We start from the raw sequence: 23,063 nt of genomic DNA, 5'->3' as shown, positions 1-23,063 counted from the left end.
AGCTGCTCCCTCACTGATATCAACAGTGCGTTTAAATGGCTGCTCGACACAGACGCAGTGAAGGAACCATAACTCACCACCAGCAGCAGCAGCCCTCCTCTTTAATTAAACTCCACAAACAGCCTCCTCAATGTGCATGTATGTGTGTGTGTGTGTGTGTGTGTGTGTGCGTGTGTGATGACATCATGAGGCGACTCAGCAGTATTTTTTGCTATAGCAGGCAAAAGTAAAACTAAAATAAAACAGAGAAAAGCTTTTACATTTAGGGCGTGTTACGTTCTCTATCTTTTCGGCTCCAGTTGTTTTGTTGTTGTGTATTTACTACTCTCTTCTGCTGATAATCTAGAGCAGAGGTGTCAAACTGGTGGCCCACGGGCCACATGTGGCCCCCTGATCGATCACATACAGCCAACCACGTAATGGTGAACAACAGCTGCCAGAGAGGTGATAGAAAATAGACAGAATATAATACTAAATGTTTTTGGTTTTTTTGCTAGCAATATTTTTATAACACTAATAATAAGGCATTCCATTGTAATTATAACATTATTAAATGTATAAAATTCAACATTAAATTACATATATAGAGTATATAACCTTTTTTAGTGTTTTAATTGCAGTTATTATTGTGAAGTATACATTGCCACATCAAACAAGCTTTTTTACTTAGAAATACTGTCAAATATCATGAATATCTTTACGATTAAAATTTTGAACTCATATTGCCCGCCCGATACTTAAGAGTGTCTTAGACTAGACGCTCACTGGCCAGGTCATTTGAGTTGGACACATTGATCTACCTGCAGCCACTGCTGTCAAAATAAAGTAAAATCTGGTATTATATTTCCAGTCTTTTGAATGTAAGACAAAAAACTACTATTCTCTCTCTTCGGGGTGCACTGGAACCTCAGAAAATCAAATAGGTTCAAGCTTGCATAACAAACTAGGAAAGACAACACTGGAGTAGTAGAATAAAGCTGCACTGGCTCATGAATGGCGGTGAGCAGACGTGCAGTTACATCACAAAAAGACAGATGTTTCGACAAAGAGCCGTTTAGAATTCATCTCGGGATATTACATTTCTTCTCAGCAAGTGAGCAACACTTGTAGTTTCCCTGGATAGAAGACATGAGTAACATGCACATCATGTGCTGTCCCAGTGTAGTACTGTTTCACCCCGACGTATGCAGAACAACTTATATCTCCATTTTCAGGCCCCTGTGTGCAAAGCAGCAATAATTATTATTGACAAAGCCAAGCAACAGGAACCGACTTAAACTGACTGAACTCTCTGCTTAGTTGATTTTAATGGCGTTACAAAAGGTTGGAGTATAATTTGATCAAAATGAAGGATCCCATTTACATACTGCTGCGATGGTTATTATCCCTTCCTTTTTATTAAAGTAATACTTCAGTTTTATGAAGTGTGCTTATGTGAGGTACCGACTCACTGCCAGCAGGGACACACGACGAGAAAAAAAATGATTTAAGCCACTAACGCTTGCTTAAGTCTGACATCTTAAGAATAAGTTAACCTCTTTATCTCAGCACTGTAACTGAGGTTTGTAAACAGCTCCCTCTCCTGCACCAAACTCCATAGAGAAAATAGGTATTTTTAGCTCTTGGGGACAAGGGAGCTGCTTTTTCTACTGCTGCCTCATGTGCTAAATGTGTGTCACATAGGTAAATCCAAACAGTAAAGTCACACAAGAAATCTAAATAAAATGAAATAACATTTGAATACACAGACAGAGGCGACAGTGAATCAAAATCTCCTGTGTTTAAAATCGCTGATTTTCTCTATGGATGTTGATGTGGAGAATGAGCGGTTTAGTTTCCAGTCAGAAAAAGACTCTGTCTTATGGTAAGTTAAAGTGGGCAACCATATTCTCAGTAATGTAGACTTAATTATTGTGGATTTTATTAGGTGAAACTTGGATTAAATCAGCTTCCTGTGTCTTCTAAGGTTGGTTCTCAGTTGTGCATGGTAAAGTCAGAGCTGACTATATGTCAGTACCTCATACAACTAGGGATGGGGCCGATCAGATCCAGTATCGGTATCGGGTTCCAATACGGACGTAATTGACAGATCGGAAATTTCCGATCCAACTATAGAGATTTCTGTGAGTGTGTCTGCTGAAAAGTCTCCTCAAGTGATTCCCTGACTGCTCTGCTTGCTGGCTGCAAAAAGTGGAATGGGTTCTCTGAACTGAGGCGTGTCTCAATGAGACGCGGAGTAATGACGCATGACTCCGTTCAGGAAATCCATTCCACAGTGTACAGCCAGCTAGCAGCAGACCATGATTGACCAGGAGTTAACCAGGAAGCTCAGCTCCGCAACTTGCTCTCTTCAGCCGACTTAATCCCAGCCGTCACCGCTTTTAAACGCCTGCTTCGCTGAGGAGAACAGTACTGACAGCGGCATAAAAACAATGAAAATCACACTCGTCCAAGCCAGGGTTCACGTTAGCCGGTATATATGCCGGTTTTTGGTCATTGTCACGTGAATTTGGCTGGCCAAAATGTCAGGATCTCACTCTCAAAAACTTAAAAAAATAGCCAGGGGTCTTTAAAGTTGCTGTAAACGTTGTAAAAGTCGTACATATCATACTTGCCTGTATAAAGGAGTTTATTAAAGCCTTAGAATCGAAATGATATCATCAACAATGATGATAATAATATTAAAGCAAACAGAGCATCCATATCGGAATAGTATCGGTATCAGCAGATATCCAAATTCAGAGATCGGCTCGGTTCAGAAGTGAAAAAAAGTGGGTCGGTGCATCCCTAACAACCACAGAAAACCTTGACTATCCCTTCAAAAAAACACTGAAATATACCTTTAAGCCAAGCCCGAGGAGAAAAACTCTGAGAACAACTGACTTATTTTCGGCAAAATGAGCAAAAAGAAAGATGTAGTGTTTTGGTGCCAGACTGTTTCCCACAGAGACAGTAGATTAGAGCAAGAGTGGAGAGAGACATGATGAGAAAGCAGACAAGTGAGGCATGAATACAAACAGACAGACAGAGGTGGAAGTGTGGAAAGACAGAGGGACAACAGCAAGGAGAGATACAGCAGAAAAATATCTATGTATAAATGCCAGGAATGTCTGATTGTTAATCGCAAAACTGCGATTAACAATCGTTTCATTTCAAACTTGGCAGGTGACTTGCTAACAACACCAGTGTGCACAGTGCCAACTTTGACGTTGCTTGAATAAGAAATGTACGAGATATCAGCAGAAATGGGACAGCTATGTTGTTAAAAGGGCTGTTTCCACAGCCTCAAAAAATAAGCACATATTGAACGGCAACTGCACGAGTAAGAGGAGGAGATTAAAGCTGGCCATGATTATAAAAGACAGTGCATAGCTGCCTGCCAAAGGTTCATTAATCATGAATGGTAGCTCAGCAAAGTGTCCCTGGGTGACTGGTTGTCCCCCTGTTGACTACGGCAAAAACACTGGAAGACACATCATGACAGAGACGATCAGGTGACAAGGAGGTCACAAAGTCATCCATTGCTGTTAAAGAGTATCCTTGAGCGGACAGTGAAGCACAGTAACCCCAACGATAACACACCCTCCTGCTGCTCAGAGACACACATGCGTGAGCGTCAGGGGACATGAATAGCTAATAGCCTCCATATCAAGTAGCGGACAGGTGCACCAGGACTTCTATGGCGCCGTTTCCCCGTAAGACAGAGCCGGCACTGCGATAACAATGGCGCATTTAATTCTCAAACAAAGAAATCCTGACAAGACATGATAGGTAGTCAACTGTTCTCATGCTACAGACCAGACATGTGAGCACTCTATTGCAGTAAAAAAAAAGAGCGCTCCCAGAAAGAACTAAAGAACTGCCAAAACTGACCAGAGTACAGTAGAAAAAGAAAGCTTTTGTCCTTGAATAAGAGGCCAGGATGTGTTCAGGTACATGCTGAAATGCTGGAAGATCATTTTACATGAGAGCACAACAAAGAACGACCTGAAACACAAGCTGATGTTCTGCTTTGGCATTTTTTTTTATTGTATATCTTATTTAATTTATCAGATTGACCTCAAAATGACTGGGTAAAGCAAAGGTTGACTGAAGGCTTGATTGAATGCAAATTTAAAAACTTAATCAAGTGTAATGATTCAACCTTGAATTATAGGCCCATGTGGCAGCTAATATCAGCTCTAACTACTTTAAATTACTGATCAAGAGTGTTTGGGTCACTAAGTCATTTTCTCATGAAAAAGATGTTGATGATGTAGATGATTGTTTAGATTATGAAAAAAAAACCATCTGCAATCATGCATTTACATTTGTAATGTATCAGAATCATCTGAATCCATACCAAGACACCTGAAAACATATCTTGTGACCATGTAATGTACACCATGCATACTGTAGGTTGGACGTTAATTATCTATGCAGTTATTTTCAGAGAGTACTACTCATGAGAAAAAATAGTGGGAAGTAAGATTCAGGATTTCTATTTTACCAAATTGCTTGACCAGCAACGTCATGGTTATTTAAAATAAAAGTGTTTCATAGCTGATAGTCGTGTTGAGGTCAAAAAGAGCCAATAAGGTAGTGAAGAGAGTACCGTTAGATGATGTCATGCAATAGCATCATGCAACAAGAAGCCACCCTGTTCCATTACATAGACACATCTATATACCAGACAGCATATAATCCAGGCAATGTGCTGGCAACTCCTATCTTTGTCAGCTAAGAAATGTGAGGATGGTATATATATAATATAAATAATAACTGCTGTGCCCCTGGAAGCCAAAACAGTCAGGAACAAGAAAAGGGGAGAACATTTTCGGCAAACGTTTTGAATCTGCCATGAAACGCACTCAAATCAAGCATACAAGACGAAGAGATGGGAACCCAAATGCAACAGAATCAGCTTATGTTGTAATCACTTCATATCAGGGACAGAATTCAGTGCTGTCTACCTTTAAATATCTTGTTTAGTTTGCATGTTTTATCATGATGTCTGACCATTCTCTGGAGTAGGATGAGAAAGATAAAGATTGGAGTACTGCAGGTCTAGAATAATCTCCGCTACAGTTGTTTCCATATAAAAAAAAGCACCACAAGGGCATAATGAGGGTTAGATGCATTCAGTCTGTCAAGTTTTGTGATATAGTGCTCGATCTCCATGGATTTAAAGTGTGCAGTGAACTGCAGTGTCGGCTGGAAAACTACACTAGCACTGTTCATTTTTGCAGAAGCTTTTCCTGCAACCATGGTGGTGTTACAAACTTACATGGCACCCAGAGCTCCATGCCGGTAACGGCATCAATCTTTTCGAAGGTCTCTGTGTTTGCCCGCTCAGACTAAAATACAGTCCAAGAGTTATACAACAAAAACAGGCAATGAAAATGGTGTAGTTGGATATAGCCTATATCTAGTATCCATTATTATCCCATAACGCTTCTAATCAGGAATCAGAACCCCTAACTCCATGAGGAAACAAAGGGTAGAGTAACAGGAATTTAGCCAAAAGATGACATCATTGACAGCAGCTTTAATGTGAACTCACTGCCCTATGCTTCTGACACAAGGTGAAAACTACTCTGGATATTGTGTGTGTGTTTGTTGACAACACCACTTTGTAGACCAAGAGTGTTAACTCTCTTGTAATGGACAGTTCAGTAGTCTCTCTCTGCCTCCTCAGCACTCCAAAAGAGCAGACCTCATCTACTGGAACTCTCAAAGATTCAGTTACTTTCAATATCAAATGCAGAAACTAGGCCACAAATGGATTTGATAAGGAGCAGAATGCTTTTGGTCAAAGACCATCTGGTGTGGGTGTATCCTGTAGTGAAGATGACTGAGGCTGCAACAAGACAAATATGAAAAGACCTCACTGACATAAAAAAAAAAATCCTACTTAATCCGACATTCAAAGTCCACAGAGCACAGAAACAGTGGGACACTTAAGTTGTCTCTGTTGGACAGAAACAAGACTCTGACATGCTGTCATTTGAGCCGCACTGCTTTTGTTGTCCGGTCTGGACAATGATGTCATTGTTGCTGGGTGAGTTTGGCCCCGGCCGGTGGCAGGAGCAGTGGAAGGTGACATGCAGATAGAAGCTTAGTCAACGCCGACTGAAGCTTTATGAAGGAAAATAAAGACAGAAACATGCTTGTACACTTTGAAAATCCACGACTGACCCTTACTGACAAAATACAGTACAACGTACAAGGCTGGCAAAGTGTTACTACAACAAAAAGCTTGTGTTTACAAGATGAATTGATGGGAGTGCTACTCTGCATGACCTGAAAGTAATGAAGTACAAAAAAAGCTTTAAACGGGATTTAGCAGCATCTCCACAGTGTTCACAATGATACAACTCAACAGAGACATAGAAAAGACCATCACCAGCTTGATAAGATCTTTTTAAACATATTTCTTCACATCTTTTTAGTAAATAAATCACTAACATGAGCGGTGTCCCATCAGCAAGAGACTGTTGACTGTTTGACGACTGTTTGACTGTACATGAAGTCTTCAGCAGCCACAGCAGTTCTATAATTATCAAAGTTTCCCTTTCAGAGCCTCCATATTATGAATGAATAGGTGAGTCATGCTAAAAGCTAAAGCTAGTTTTACATTTTAGTGGGTAGACAAACCGAACAGTCACGCAAGAGCATGGACAGAAAGGTAGAGGTGGGGAAGAAGACAAACTCAACGACTGGGGAAACAATAAGGCTATTTTACAGTCGACTACCGCAACGTCTTGGCCTGTACATTTCAAAAGAGTCGCTAAGACTTACGAGTCACGAGTCATCTTGGCACCAGCAACAGGTGAATCCAGCACCTCCACCTCAGAGAAAGTCTTTCGGTCTCTGGAAGTCCAATTTCGTCAAATGTTCACTTTCTCCAACTGACTGGCAGACTGAGCAGCTGCTGTGGCTGTGGGACTGGTTGCCAGACTTCAGAGATGGTGTGTGTGTGGGGGGAGGGGGGGGGAGTCAACCAGTGTTCAGACAGACAGTGACATACATCCGCCTACACTTGCTAACCTCACTGGTGCCAGGGTTAAAAGTGGAGCAGCTCTGCGAGAGGGAGGTTGGGGTAGTGGTGGTGGTGGTGGGCTTCAATTAGTCTTCAGTTGAGGGGGTCCACCGGGGTGGAAGGCGGGTGGGGGCTGCCCCTCCCTGAAGAATGCCTCTCAACCCTGGACCAAAATAGATATTCTGACCTGCACTCGTCATCAACCTGGATTGCTGACACGTTAGCAATAGAAGGTTTACCCATTCTGAAACACAGCCATGCAACCATCTGCTACTAAAAAAGGTAAAATGTGTCATCTGTAAAAAAATGTCGGTGAGTAAATCAATGACATCATACCTCGAGGATTTAGTCAGGCAAGTGTGTTTGCCACAGTTTCAAATGTTAAAACATTCCATTCAGTACTGAGAACCACGTTCCATATGGCAAACTACCGTATAAATACGAGGGATGGGTAAATTTAAATAGTCTTAACTCCAGCACATGAGAGCTTGTGGGCGTAATGTAGGGTTCACAGCGTGTTGAGCTAACAGGAGCGGCTAATGAGATGTATTCAAAGATGTTGAACTTCGAGGAACAGCTTCATGAAATCACATAAAATGAATCACTTCTGCAAACACACATGAAGTCCACTATCGGAGTACTTTCTGTCACAGCTATGTTGAAGTAATAGATGTAGAGCTGGAACGATTGAAACGATGAATCCATTATTAATCGATTACTAAATTAATCGCCAACTATTTTGATAATCGGTAATCGGTTTGAAGCTTTTTTCATTATTAACACAATATTTCTGATTGTTTTAGCTTCTTAAATGTGAATATTTTCTTGGTTTCTTTGCTCCACATAACAAAGAAATCATTAAAACTGAATCATTTTGGTTTGTGGACAAAACAGGACTTCCGAGAACATCATCATTTCCAGATTTGACAAACACTGATCAATGTTTTTTAACATTTTTTGACATTTTCTGGACCAATCGGTTCATCGATTAATCGAGGAAATAATCGACAGATTAATCTATTACGAAAATAATCGTTAGTTGCAGCTCTAAATAGATGCACCGCAAATATAGGCAGTCACTGGAGTAGACATTTGTTTCTACAAATGCAATCATTGATAAAACATTTATGTTGTGTATTTCCAATAGATTATGAATAGGCACAGAAACTGATGGATTTTTTTTATAATGAAGCGAATAATCCAATAGTCATGTGTCAAGAGAGACACATCATAGTTTTCAATAGTTGCCAAAGACTGAATTTAAAATATAACAGTGATGAAACATTTCCGCTCTTGTGGACACAGTTGCCTGAAGGGGGCGTGGGATGAATGATGGCTGAGTTCCATTTGGCTGCTTCAGTTTCAGGGGTCATTTTCAAGGTCCCAGTTCATGCTGGCTCACTGACGAACCAACATGGCTCACTGGGACACTTGAATATGTCTCATGACAGTTGATCACATTCAGGAACAAGTTGTACAACCATGAGCAGTACCACCTTTAGCTATTTTAGCTGCTGTTAATCACTGCTACAATGATTTGAGACAGCATTATGTGGCTTTAGGGGCATGTAAATAGCAAAGCAAAATGTCTACAGACATTAAGTGCAGTAAGTCCTATTGTGTTTGACATGATTTATTTAGACACCAATAAAATGAAAGTGCAAATACACCATATATTAAAGCAGCTTTCAATTATTTTAATGTGCTGAAAAGTCAGGCTTTATTTATGATGTGAATTCATTGTGTATATTTACCGACATTTGTTAAGGTGTTTATATAAACTGCGGTTTAATGTATTAAGTTCACAAGTTTTTCTTTAAAGCTGTAGTGTACCACATTTAAATATAAATGAATGTCTGTTACATTTAAGCCATTGCCAAATGGAGAGGGAGACTATGAAGCATTGCAGGAGTTGTCTTCAGCCCAAGGGGCGCAAGACTGAATTCTGTTTGCATGAATTCACGCAGTGTTTCTCAGTCTATCGTTTTTTAAAGCTTGTGTCACCAATCATCATTCTCAGATAATTTGTTTTATGTCAAGACAACGAGGAAGGAAAAAATAGCAGTATTGAACTAGCGCATCGTGACGGCTGCAACAAGTTGGGGTATGAAACCCGATGGAGACCGTAAATGCCCACGAAATGTAAATTTTACTACTAAAATAATTAGGATGTTCAGCTGTTTCAACTGTCTTCCTGCAACTGGGTAATACAATATTACTCGGTATTCACTGAGGGGGTTAAATAAGTTACTCAGTGCAACTTTAATTTTACATGAAGATTTGGGGTTCATGCACCATTTTGAATGTACCGGTTTATCACCAGTATCAGAAAAAACAAAACAAATAAAACTGAACACTGGTCACTTTTAATGTGTGGACGTCTTCCTGTAGGTACCAGCTGTCCAGCACACTGATTTGTTTCAGTTCTTTAAAAGGATTTTTCATTGGGTGAAAATTGCATTTCTTAATGCTCAACTGAAAAGCAAAGACCTTCAAGATGACAATGAGACGTCAACATGACAACAAGTCAGTCTCATCCGCTCTGTATATAACCATCTTGCGCTCGGTGATTGATTTGAAGCCCAATCAACTGAAACTAACCTTGGGAAGCACAGAAATAGTTCCCATCATGAACCACTCCCCAGTTCCCTTGAGAGGAGTAAAGAGTGAGGAGACATGGTGAAGGATGCTGTCCTTCACAGACGGAGAGGGGCCATCTGATTGGATGCTGTAGCTCATCACTCAAACAAAATGAGACCGAAAATAACCAGAGTTTTAACTCCGGTGTAATAGTTTGTATAACCATTCACCACGTTACGGGATGTGAGTTAATTTAAGGTCTGATTAATGATCTCTCTGAAGGTTCCTCATCCAGGTTTTTCAAACTTTCATTAACCGAAGAGTGAAAAATAGATTCAGTATGTCCTTCTTCCTCTTTGACAATGGAAGAGAATTAAATGAGTCACAAAGAATAATTATCTTCATGAAAGGTCCTGAAATAAATCACATAATCATCCGCATAAGAGTTGAGATCAATCACTGCAGCATCCTGGTGAATTTTAATACTATTATGAGGATATGTTGATTTGTTTTAACACTGTGATGCACTGGTTTTTTGGGGGGTTATGTTATTATGTTGATGCCAAGGCATGTTCTTTTCCTAATCCTAACCAGGTGCTTTCTGTGCCAAAAACTAATCACATTCCTAAATCAGGTTGGATAATTTGATCAAATCCAGTTCGTATTCTCATTCTGCTTATTGCAGGTTCTTATCTTTTCAAATTTACAATTGCAATATGTTGGAAAAAGAGGAGGTCAAAGATGAAATAAGTAAAAACCTTTATCACCATCATTTGCAGCGATTAACTGGACATTCTTACATTTGAGCTGTTCACTCTTGTAGAGACATAAGGACAGCATTTGAGCAAGCTGCAGCAGTCAGTGACCCATGAACAACTCAGGACCAGACTATTGTCAGCGTCAGTGGACGATGAGCCATCAGCAGTTGTCGCTGTCCTTGCTGCAGATTGCCTTGTGGCTGCTGTCTGATGCAGACTGAAGCCCAATTTATACTCCTGCGTAAAGTAAAGAGCCCTCTGCGTCGACGGATAGCCTGTCGGGGAGCCTCTGCGTTGTCTCTGACTGCACAAAATATTTTTTAAGTGTCCGTCACTCCGTCAAGGGACAACGGAGACGGCAAGAGCTGCGATCGGTCCTCAGGACAGGCCGAGCTAAGCTGCTCTGTGCCGGCTCACAGTGCGCACCGAGGGTCCACAGCCAAACTGTAAATACGTCATATCTTAATACACACAGCACATGTTTAGACTCTAAATGGTTCATTTCTCGCCTCAAATTATCTTAAAACTGCGTTCCGGGACACAGAAAAGTGAGAAACGGCCACTGTTATTCCGCTGCAACAACAACAACAACAGTCTTTCTCTCTCTTTCTCTCTCGGACGCCATTGCAAACTGTAACCAAAAGCACAACAACCTTGCGTAGCAACCCCTGCTGATCAAGCAGGAAATTGCAGTGCGTATCCGGCACCACAATGGAGAAGTATGAAGGCTCGAGGGGTCTCCGTGGTTACGCAGTCGGGTAACGCATTACGCAGTCAGAGAAGTATAATGTGGCCTTTATGACTGCTGCTCACTTTAGCCATGCATGCTAAGTGCTGTTTCGTATCATAATATAGACACTGATGTCCTTGCAGATACAAAAAAGCATTTATTTATTTTTTTAAAAAGAATATACCTTTCAGGAAGTGAAAAGCAGAACATGTGCCTGGTACACAGCATTAGGTACATGGGAATCACTTCTATTTACCAGTAAACGGTTATCTTCATGCTCATTTCCTCAAAATTCCAAAAGCATATAAATCAATTAAAGCACTACCATGTTACCATGAGTATTTGATTATTTGCTTGATAATAAAAAGTTGATTAGTTGCTGCAATCATTCGGAATATCTTAGAAAGATACAAAACAAATGTTTTATCAATGATCGCCTTGTATGTTTGCAGGAGTGACTTGAACATTTCTTGAATGCAGCTTGAGGCTTCTCCTCTAGGCTCAACATACTGCAGATCCCCCAAGCAGCTCTCATGCACCAGAGTTTGGAATATTCAAATATTCGACAAAAAAAATACCATAGAATATTCATATATAATATTTGTCAGTAAAACTAACAAATCAATAGAGCAGAATATTGCAGGGAAGACTTCGCTGTGCTGATTACATCGATACAACAGCAAATGATGCGATGATAGTATTGAGACAGAAACATTACCTAAGGTCACGTATTGGAACAGCTGCTTCAACTGATATGATGCCGTTCATTGTCAGTGCAGTTAAAAGTTAATAAAGGAGCTGCTGTAATACGCAGCCACAATCATTCAAGCAATCAATCAATCAGCGTTAACCTATATAGCCAAGGCATCCAAAGTGTTTTAGATAAAAAACTACAAGATATAATAAAAATTAAAGAAATAAAACGTACAATAATATAGTCAGTAAAATAAGAAACAGTAATCAGAAACATTAGCTCACAACTATTTGTAGTTTGCAGAAATGTACAATGGCACCATAAGATACAAAAGCAATCGTGTTAAAGGTGAATTATGTAATAAATCTAAAGCAACTGGCCATAAAATCCTCCTAATATGTCAGAGACTCAGGAATAATGTTTATATAACAAACTGAACTCACCAACAACAACAGTACAGCCAAAATATTTGCATTAAAAAAATATTTTGCAGGCTGCAAATCATGTTTATGTTTTGAATTCATGTTTTGGCATGTGGCGCCATCTACCGCCGTCTACCAATCATTGCAGTCAGTGGAGTCTCAGCTACCGAGCAACCACGGGTTGCCAGTTACGTCAGAAAACAAAACCTAAAAGACGTCGGTATTTTGAATTTGAATGTAGTAACCCTTTTTGGCCACATTCTTACATATGGCGCCTTTAAGAAAGAAGACAATGAGACAGAAATGGAAGAAGAAAAAAAGAGAAAGTTACGCACGTAGTGTCAAGGAAACCACAATTTTCTATGGCAATAAACGTCCTACTTTATACGTTTCTCACTCCCCCAGCCTCCTTCTGCCCACTCTCAAACACTGTCCATTCATACACCTCTTTTATTCACTTTATTGCTTTTTAGCCATAACTGACACTTTCCCCAGCAAGGAGCTGCCCTCTACAAGTTGTGTCCCTCACAGAGCAGGACCTGCTGCTGCTGCTGCTGCTGCTGCTGCTGCTGGTGGTCGTGGTGCTTTTGTTTCCCATAGTAATCTTTTCTTTCCTGTTGTGGTCACTAAGGGGCAGCACATAAACCCAAAGTTCCATCACCTATTTTCTGTTCATTAACAACTCTTATAGTTCTTATAAATATCCTTTTAGAGACTCCAAGTCACAAACTAGTGTGGGTGTCTGGTCTTAAAGTTTAGACGGAGAGAGAGTGAGAAAGGCCAGTGACCTGGATTTTACCTTTGACCCTGACGTTAACAACCATTATATCCCTGCAGTTCATTCCTGTTGCTCTACCCCTCCTTCTCAATATCTTCTCTTTCCCCCACTCTGTCCATCTCTCTCTCTCTCGCTCTTATTCACAGCCTCTCCTCAGTTCACCTCTTGTGCATTGATGTGGTCTCTATGGTGATGGGCTTTTCATTCCATTGAGAGACGAGTGGACCAATGAGCTGACAGGATTAAGGAGACACAGGGTGTGTGTGTGTGTGTGTGCGTGCGTGCGTGCGTGCGTGCGTGTGTGTGACCCAACACATAGTTCCAAACAACTTCCTTCCCACTCAGCTTTAGTTTCTCGGGCTTACACTCTGCGCTAATTACATAATATGAAATGAAGTTCTCCATAAGCAGTATGTTACAAATTGACGTGTTACAAGCTAAATTTATTTTAGTTTTAAACCGCTCCAAAACAAATAAATTCCATTCTTGAGACAAACATCCCACAGTTAATTTCGAGAAAGACAGATATTTATTGCATGGATAGATATATTCTCCATGATATTCACAAAGCAGAAAAGGGTTAGTGGGTCAATGACATTTCTTGAAGCCCAAGAAAAGCCAGCTCTCACCATTTCAAAGCCCAACTGGTTTTGAGGAGGAACACAACCATTTTTGACAGACGGAACCGACGGCGATAAGAGTTTCAGAAATGAATTCTAGTGCTCAGCTGTTCACGGGAGATTGATGATATAAATACCACCCCTGCGATGCTGCTGCACACACACAAGCACTCCTTTAGTCAAGTCTGATAGTTGCTAACAGTTGCTATTGCCTGACTAAGCCTTTTTTCAGATTGGGGTTGGATGATATTGGACTTTTTGCCAATATGTGATCGAAAGTGCTACACCAAAATCCAGAGGTCATTTAGTCTCCGTCTGTAGTGAAACTAACATCATAATATTTTGCACACTCGTTGCAGCAGATGAAGATATGAATTTTGATCATTTTGCAGTAATAAAGTTGATGAAAGCACAAGTAAAGAATTCAAAGAAGAAGCAGGGAGGTAGGTCACAACTTGCTGTTTTAGTCATTAGTCATATAGTCTTTGCCAATATCCAATAAAACGTTTTAAACGTCAATATCGGCCGATATCTTTTGCGCATAAATACATTTTGTGCATCCCAATTTCAGATGAAGAACGTAGCATTCAAATAACCATTTTTTTCTGTTCACAAAGACAAAGCAGAATAATAACAATCACAGAAAAGTTACATACTGCAGCTTTAACTTTGACCTCGACTTTCATAATATCTTCATTAAATCAATATTAGATACTTTAAGTTAACCTCTGCCAAAGTCATTTCCTGGTGAAGTACACATACTTCTACTCAAAACTGTGGTTTTCCAGTACTCAATTCAGGGCTGCATTTTCCTCACTACATCGGTTTACCCTGCTCCTAGTATACTTCTAGAAGATCAGTTTTCCTTAAAACAAACCTATAAAACATTAAACATAACATCTTTAGTGCTCAGCGTGAGTTATCGGTTGCAATGAAATCCAAAAGCAACAAAGTTTGTGGGAGAGGAGCAAAAGTATCAAATGTACATTTAAAAAAAAAACCTTGCCGCAATATAAACCACGGCTCTGCTGTCAATCCATATGCTCAGTTATGTTCCAAAAGCTCAAAGTTTTTGCCCAAATATAGTGAAATCCACTGCCTCTGACGGGTGACGCAACATGAGAGCAGTGTGTTACGATGCATTTTGATGAAACTATGAGCGTTTGGAACAGACGGAGCATAATCAAACACTGAGTCAACAGTAAGAAATGTCTCAAAGCCCTCACTCTGCTTCCTCAGCCTTTAATTATTGAGATGTTTGTTGAACACATGTACTTTTTCACCAGGCCCTGAAAAACAGCAGTGATGTGCTAGATCTCTGGTACACGCATGAGATGATATGAAATTTCATGTCAGAATTAAACTTTCCAAAAATAATTGCAGGTGATCTGAATGCGATGATTGTAAAAATCGTATCGGAGCTCAATTCATGAATTCATGAGCAGTCAGGAAATGTGCAAATACAGAAGATATGTATTTATAATCAGATTGAGGAAATTAGGAATGCACAGTATTATTGGCACAATATCACTAAAGGCAGATATTAGCTCTAAAATGTATTATTGGATATCTGCAAACACGGCAAGATCCCCCAATATGACTAATCACTTGGCTGCATAGGCCACTCCCTCCTCAACTTCTATGCACATATATGTTAGTTATGGAGGTCTACTTACATACATTAACTTGTTTTTATGGTCAAAAACCTCCTAGTTGCTGTAAATGAGAATCTCTCCTTACTGACGCTCTCCTCAGCCGCGGTGTTTCAGACTGAAATCCCACCCCCAGAAGACAGACTGTGTTGTGATTGGCCAGCCAGCGTAGAGCCTTCCCAACTGTCTTGTGATTGGCCAATACCCGGAAGTGACATAATTAGCACACCCGCTCTCAGAAGCGCAGCTCCCCCCTCTGGAACGGTTGATGCACTGCTACTCATTATCAAAACATTGTTTTAACAATGTTTAAAAATAGCTTCTTCACGACTCCCCGCCGCAGTCCCTTATATGACTTTGACCCAGAGTCAGACCCAGAGTCAGAAGACACTGTCGCTCGTGAAACAACTCCACAACGGACGTTATTCTTCTTCTGCGGTTCAATGTACGCAACCGGATGTGCCCGGACTAGTGCCCGGAGCAGGATGATCCGCTGTTCAGGAGAAATGCTGGTTACGTAACCAGAAGGGTTTTTTTCAGAGATCACGCTGAGCCCGAGATTACAATACATCAAATCAATACATTCTCAGCAGTGGCTGAACTGTTTGTTTCGAACCTTCAGGGCTTCATAAACGTGGTAATGTTGCAGATACACACCAAAAAAACAGCGTTAATTGGAACTTCCGGTCTCGGTCCGCTTTAATATCTACAATAAAGACACAAGTATGCTGCATGAGTATGCATTTTATTTAAAGAGGAACAGGTTCTGCAACCTCCTGTACAAGAATGTTCCTGTCAGCACATTCACTCTTTTCCATCAACAGCAAAGTTGCAACCATAAATGTTTTTAATACAAACAGCAGATCGAGTGAATGACTGAGGTCTTCTGTACCTGCAGTACAGAGGCGTCCTGTGGAGGACAGGGGCAACTTTCCAGTTCGCCACTGTCTTTTCCACGTCTTGGTCAGGTCAAAATAGAGAAGGCAGTGTGGAGAGAAGGTTTTGTCTCGGCCTCCTCTGCAGCCGCTTTGTGCTGAGAACGAGGAATTCCTCTCACACTGGGTTCTGTTTGTGAGTGTGTGGCCGTTTCATTTCATGGACTCGGTTTCCTGGGTTTTGTGAGGACATGCGACCTCGGTGTATAGTTACACAGGCTGCTGCTCCTGTACCACAACAAGGCTGTTCAAAGTGACGGCATCTGCAGACCATTAAGAAGGTCAGAAGATACGAGGCCTCCACAGCAAAAAGTGGACACACCAATTAAACACACTTTGTTGTGAAAAATAGAGGGTCAACATTTGTTTTTATATGTTGATCTTTAACAGTTGTGGTTAAAGCTGCATTAGGCAGGACACATAGCTGTCTGTTTAGTTTCATCCACAGGCTTTTAATAAAGTAACATTTTGTGGTCATAGCTCTCTGTCCTGAGCTCCTCTATTTAGATGAGAGCAGACTGACACAATCACTAGAGACTAGAGGCAATCTGTCCAAGTTCTGCCCGTATAATCATGTGTTTTCTTGTGTTTATTGTCCGACTCTCTTTCTTTTTTAATTTTTAGGTTTCTTTCCAGTTTAGGCAGTAGCCACCAGTACTGGACCCGCAGTATTTGGCTTTTTTACTACTGTGTTGTAGTAAGTTGTGTTATTGTATCAGCTTTTTATCCACACGGAACTAACATTTTGGGAGCACTGAAATGCTATATTTGATAAACGGGGTCGCAGAGTGAGAAAATCTCAAAACGGCACCCATGCATTTTCATGTAAACAACCAATACGCTTTTTTTAGAAAACGATGATGTCATAATCCCTCCTCTATTTTTGCAATATTTGGCATCTATTTAGCTGCCCCGATCTTTGGCAGCGGGGTCTTCCTCCTCTTGAGTTTGGAGTTTATTTGGTCTATTCACTTTATGGCAACTATTATTTTCTTTCCTTCGTCGCATTGGCTTTCTTCATTCAGTCTCTGTGATTATATCCACTTTCAGGTATTTAGTGTGGATGAAAACATTTCTTGAAACAATGCCGTGTTTAAGGATAACTCAAGTGAAAGAAAAATATTGTAGCATTACAGTTCTGTTTCCATGTCACCATGTGAAAGCCTCATGTACCTGACCTGTACTGTGATACGCATTTTAAAGCGGACCTAGACCGGAAGTTCCAATTAACGCTGTTTTTTTATTGTGTATCTGCGTCCTTACCTTGTTTAAGAAGCCCTGAAGGTTCTAAACAAACATTTCAGCCACTGCTGGGAGCTGCGCTTCTGAGAGCTGGTGTGCTGAATATGTGACTTCCGGGTATTGGCCAATCACAAGACAGTTGGGAAGCCGGGGTGAGAGTTGAGTCTGAAATATCGCGGCTGGGAAAAGGCGTCAGAAAAGAGGATTTCTATTGGCTCGTTTACAGCAACTAGGAGGTTTTTGACCATAAAAACAAGTTAATGTATGTAAGTAGACCTCCATAACTAACATATATGTACAACAGGACCACTCTATGTGAGCTTTAAGGTTTAGATTTGACGCAGCTAAAATGCTTGTGTGCCTACATTATATTTGAAAACTCAGCTTTTAAATGAAAACATAGTCGTGTGGATCAAGCCATATATTTTCTGCGGTTGGAGTGCGAAGGAGGTGCAGAGGTATCGTTTTCTCTCTTCTCTCTTTCTCTCTCAGATCAATGGATTTGCATTATGCTGAAAGGCTGGAATTTTGATCAATAATGCCAAGAAAATCCTGCCTTCTCTTCCCTTCTCTTTTGGTAGTAAATGTAAAAAAAATTGACAGATGGTGTTGTCAAAATAAAGCACCTACAGTATATCATTGCCATTTTAGAACAGGAGAATTACATAATTTATTTATGTGGAGATGAAGTGTAAGCAGAAGTGTCATAAGCCACTTGTGAGGTTTTATGATACATTTAGTGCTGTGCAGCTACTGGTGTGAATAAGCTCTAGAAAAATGAGAAATGCAGCCTAAGGGCTAATTTATGTTCCACATTATTAGCTGCATATGTATGAGTCTTGTGTCCATACTGTGCCAGGCTTTCATCCAGGTTAGTGCACGTCTTCTGAAATCTTACTGATGCAGATGAAATAGAGAAAATGTAGAAGTGCCATGGGAAAATAAGGACAGGATACTGGTAAGAAATTGCAATAATGGTGAAATTCTCTCACAAGGGATTTTGCGAGTTGGTAAAAAAAAGAAAAATAGTAGCCTTAAAGCTCACAGAGTGGTCCTGTTGCACATATATGTTAGTTATGGAGGTCTACTTACATACATTAACTTGTTTTCATGGTCAAAAACCTCCTAGTTGCTGTAAACGAGCCGATAGAAATCCTCTTTTCTGACGGTGTTTCCCAGCCGCAAGATTTGAGACTCAACTCTCTCACCCAGAAGACAGAGTCTTGTGATTGGCCAGCCAGCGTAGAGGCTTCCCAACTGTCTTGTGATTGGCCAGTACCCGGAAGTGACATATTCAGCACACCAGCTCTCAGAAGCGCAGCTCCCCCCTCTGGAACGGTGGATGCACTGCTCCTGATTATCAAAACATTATTTTAACAATGTTTAAAAATAGCTCTTCACGACTCCCCGCCGCAGTCTCTTTTATGACTTTGACCCGGAGTCAGAAGACACCGTCGCTCGTGAAACACCTCCACAAACGGATGTTATTCTTCTTCTGCGGTTCAATGTACGCAACCGGATGTGCCCGGACTAGTGCCCGGAGCAGGACGATCTGCTGTTCAGGAGAACCGCTGTTTACGTAACTATTACGGGATTTTCAGAGATCTCGTTGAGCCCCGAGATTACAATAAACACGGCGTTCTCAGCAATGGCTGAACTGTTTGTTTCGAACCTTCAGGGCTTCATAAACAAGGTAATGACGCTGATACACACCATTACAGCTCTGAAAACAAGTGGTTCATTAATGTAAAAATCTAAGGGCTAATTATCACGTTAACTGAAGTGATTTTTATCATGAAAGGTATCGTGTCCCATCCCTAGTACAGACTGTACAAATATAAACACATGATTTATTTTAATCAGAGCAGACTATTTGTTAAACTGTTGGTGAATTACATTTCTGAAAAGGCCGGTTATGCATCGGCACAACTGGATTGATATCAGCATGCAGACAGTGTTACACACTGGGTCTGGGTCTCTAACCCAGGCTCCCTTTTAGGGCCTCAGCAGCTCATCCAGACCATGATATTAATAATCCTCAGAGTCGACAGTGGTCAGACCATGGAGCTCTGATCCAGCCTGCTGCTGTACTGTGGTGAGAGAATGAGAGAACGAGTACAGAGTCTGCTAATAAGTTGATTGATGGTGGAGAGGCACAGAGAAATCCAGTCTCCAGAAAGGAAGCAAAGCTGTTTCGCAATTTTCACATTTTAGCTGACAGCTATTTTTTTACTTTGTCCAGGCTACAAGCAGTGAGCAGAAGACGCCTTCATTAATCATCTTGTTCTTCCTTTGTATAATACAGTAGCTATCTAGTTTCATAATTTATATTTCATACACACTTTTTGGGTAAGGGTTAGAAATGCATCACAAACGCTATTGTTAGTTGCATGAGGAAAAGTTTTGGGTGCTGTAGTGTAAATAGCTTTGTTCAACCCTAGATTCTACAGTTAAATCACACCATGCACAGGCAGAATCTTAGCTGATCGTGGTTTTGCTGTTCGTCTGTTCCAATTTGGAGGGAAAGCAAACCTCAAACTCAAACCTTAAAAACCTGGTCAAGTTTAAAAAAATATATACTGCCTAGAACCGCATCAGACTGTCTGAAGTAACTCCCATCCATTGTCAAGCAGAGGCACTGTGAGCGTCGCCAGACCTTAGATCCACTTTGCATGCCCTCTTGACCCAAGAGAAAAAAGACGATGTTGATTTGCCGTAAAAATGGAAGACACAAAGAAGCTAAACTGTCCTCCTGAACGGCCAATCACAACACCAAAGCAGCTAAAAGCACTTAGCTTAGCTGTAAGCTCAGCTGTTAGCTAGGGCCCTATGATGTCACGTTAACGGAATAATGGACGGAATCACGGAATTGGAAATAAAAAATGTACTCGATCCTTGTCATAAAGATCATTATTTGTATGTAGGGATAAAGCTGTGTGTTGAGGAATAATTCAGTATGTGTTGGTGCGCAGAAAACAAAGGGCTGTCTGTCTGCACCAGATGAGGGAGCACTACCACTTTTTTATTTATGTTGATTTATTTTACGTGACTAGCACTGCAAGATTCACTGGCTGATTACTTTATTCATTGACACAAAAAGCACGCACTCTGTGGTGGTGAAGTAAGTATAAAAGGTGTAAAAAAAAAAAAAAATCAAAAAAATGAATTCTAAAAAATGAAGATGGAGAAGACGGAATTTGGGGAAAAAATAAAATGGAATTTGCGAAAAAATTAAAATGGATTTCGTACCCTAAGTCGGGAAGGAGCAAAGCTAAGAATAAAAGTAAATGTTGTGGGTTGGTGGGTATTCAAACACCTCTGAGAAGACTAGCATGTCACACAAAACACATTTAAGAATGATTTTTGGAAATGAGACAGCCCTATTTGCAACTCTCTTGTTCCAAGATGAAGAAGAAAAATAATTTGGTGGCCAGGATTGCTTGAAAAGTAGGTGATAATTGAGTTGAATGTGCAGTTAATAATGCAGTTCTTCTGAATAATGTGGTTTTGCCTTGGAAGTATTGCAGGTGAGCCTCAGACTGAGCTGTACAAATGATCTTCTTCTATTGGGAAGAAAATATGTACATAGTAAAATATAGTTACTCTTTTATAATCAACATTTTATTATGCTGCGTTTATTTGTAAACGCTACATCTGGCTTCTTTGTTAGGAGAGATTTTTGTGGAATTATTGATCAATCATGCCAAAAATCCTACCAACTGAAACTTTAAAGCCATTGTCCAAATGTAATGAAGCTTGAGGGGAAAAAAATTAAGAGGAAAAAAAACTGGGAGAAGCTGATTCCTCTGGGTTTCTATACCTACTTGTGGTTTATGGTCCTGTGATTGGGTCCAGATGAGATGAGACCAAGCTGACAGTCTGAACCAAACACATAAATCACCTGGGGAGTCATTAAACTTATTGGAGCACCATAGGAGTACAGCGTGTGTGTGTGTGCGTGTCCGCATATCTTGTTTCACATTCCTTTATGAAGCCTTGACAGTCAGTGGAACAATTCAGTACATGTGCACAAACTGTAGAATAATCCACCCATGTGGCAAGATGCAAGAACTACTCCACCAAAGCAGGCAGGGGGGGGGGGGGGCTTGACTTCAGCCATCAGCTCACGGAAAGATTCCCGACAACAAATTCTCTGTCCTTCTTCTTCAACAGTTTCCAGAGTAAGACCCTGGACGGAAAAGCCCCAGCAGTGACTAACAGAAACTAAATACAGCAGCTAGTCTCGCATCAATATTTTTCACAGCAGTCAATCACAACCACTTTCTAATTTCCGAGGTAAACAGTATCTAGACAAACAAGAGCACTCAGAGCTCACAGCCCTCCACCAAGGCTTCGACACTAGTCACCTGTGTTTTACAAACCAGCGACTGAAATCTTTACATTTTGATCCACTGGATCCAGAAGACTTTGTGGATGTGTATAGAACTTTACCTGCATATAGCTATTATCATCTTACATGAGCATAACAAAACTCTTCCTGATCTGTTGAAATGTTGCTGAGATATCTATCTGAACTTGTTAAATGTGATTTCACATGTTAAATTTTAAATTGCAGCCAAATCAATAATCTGGTTGAAATTTAGCCTGATGGTAGAGTCCCTGCATCTGCATACACACCACATTCCATTCAAATCTGATGTTTGATCCAAGTTTTAAGATATGATTTTTTTACAGCTTTGCCCATTATAAGAGAAATGGATTTCTTGATCATCAGATTCTTACCAAAATTCAATGGGAACATACACTATATGGGCAAACATATTCTGAAGCCTGACCATTACACCAACAGAGAATATGATGATGTATTTAAATCGAGATACAGTACTTTAATATGGAGTTGGTCCCCCCCTTTGCTGCTCTAACATATTCCCCACTTCTTGAAGACTCCTCAAGACTTTGAAGTGTTTCTATGTGAATTTGTGCCCATTCATTCTGTAGAGCATTTATGAGGTCAGGCACTCTCAATCTCTTCTCCAGTTCATCCCAAAGAAGCTCAGGTCAGGTCAGTCAAGTTCTTCCACACCAAACTCATCAAACCATGTCTTTATAATCCTTGCTTTGTGTACTGGGGCACAGTCATGTTAAAGGGCCTTCCTCAACAAGCATTTTCCAAAATGTCTTCTTGGTATATTGAAGCATTAATATTGTCCTTCATTGGAGACAAGGAGCCGAGCCCAAAGCCTGATTAAAACACCTGAATTCAATACTTAACACTTTGGCCAAATACTTTTGTCCAGATGCACTTGGGTGATCACATACCCATCACAGAAAAATTGAGATTGATCTGTCAAAACTCTAGACAGGAAGTTGCTAACAGAAGGACGGACCCATACTGATTACAACCTAAGCTACTTGGAGGAAGTAATAAGTCAACCTTGAGAAGACACTGAAAACACCAACATAAGAAAAAAACAAGGGTAAACATTGACCTTCATGAGCTGAGCACATACTTGGGTATGAAATGTCTAAATTATAGGTTCATTGGCTTGATTCAACCCACTACTAACACAGTTTTGTCTCCTTGGTGACAAAACAATTATTAGGACGATTTCTTTGTTGAACAACATATTGGTGACTATTTTACTTGCAAGGTTGCATTAGATTTTTTAT

The 23,063-nt window shown here is 40.4% G+C and overlaps 1 protein-coding gene across 4 annotated transcripts in view; it reads right to left on the bottom strand.

Annotated features, from left to right (window-relative positions):
• Positions 1-23,063, bottom strand: part of enah (ENAH actin regulator) — a 179,097-nt gene that overhangs the window by 129,991 nt on the left and 26,043 nt on the right. For 3 of the 4 annotated variants that reach the window (XM_083898365.1, XM_083898368.1, XM_083898369.1), the window contains exon 1: positions 6,781-6,920. The exons of the other annotated variant lie outside the window; for it this stretch is intronic. In XM_083898365.1, coding sequence (XP_083754491.1) covers positions 6,781-6,794 — 14 coding nt within the window. In that variant the 5' untranslated portion in view covers positions 6,795-6,920. Of the gene's footprint in view, positions 1-6,780; positions 6,921-23,063 lie in introns of those variants that run through there. 4 annotated transcript variants of the gene reach the window in all.

The sequence above is a fragment of the Microchirus variegatus genome, assembly GCF_963457635.1.
Source record: "Microchirus variegatus genome assembly, chromosome: 12".
In the NCBI taxonomy this organism is placed as follows: Eukaryota; Metazoa; Chordata; class Actinopteri; order Pleuronectiformes; family Soleidae; genus Microchirus; species Microchirus variegatus.
The sequence above is the reverse complement of the archived record's forward strand: the minus strand, read 5'-3'. Positions and strand labels throughout refer to the sequence as shown.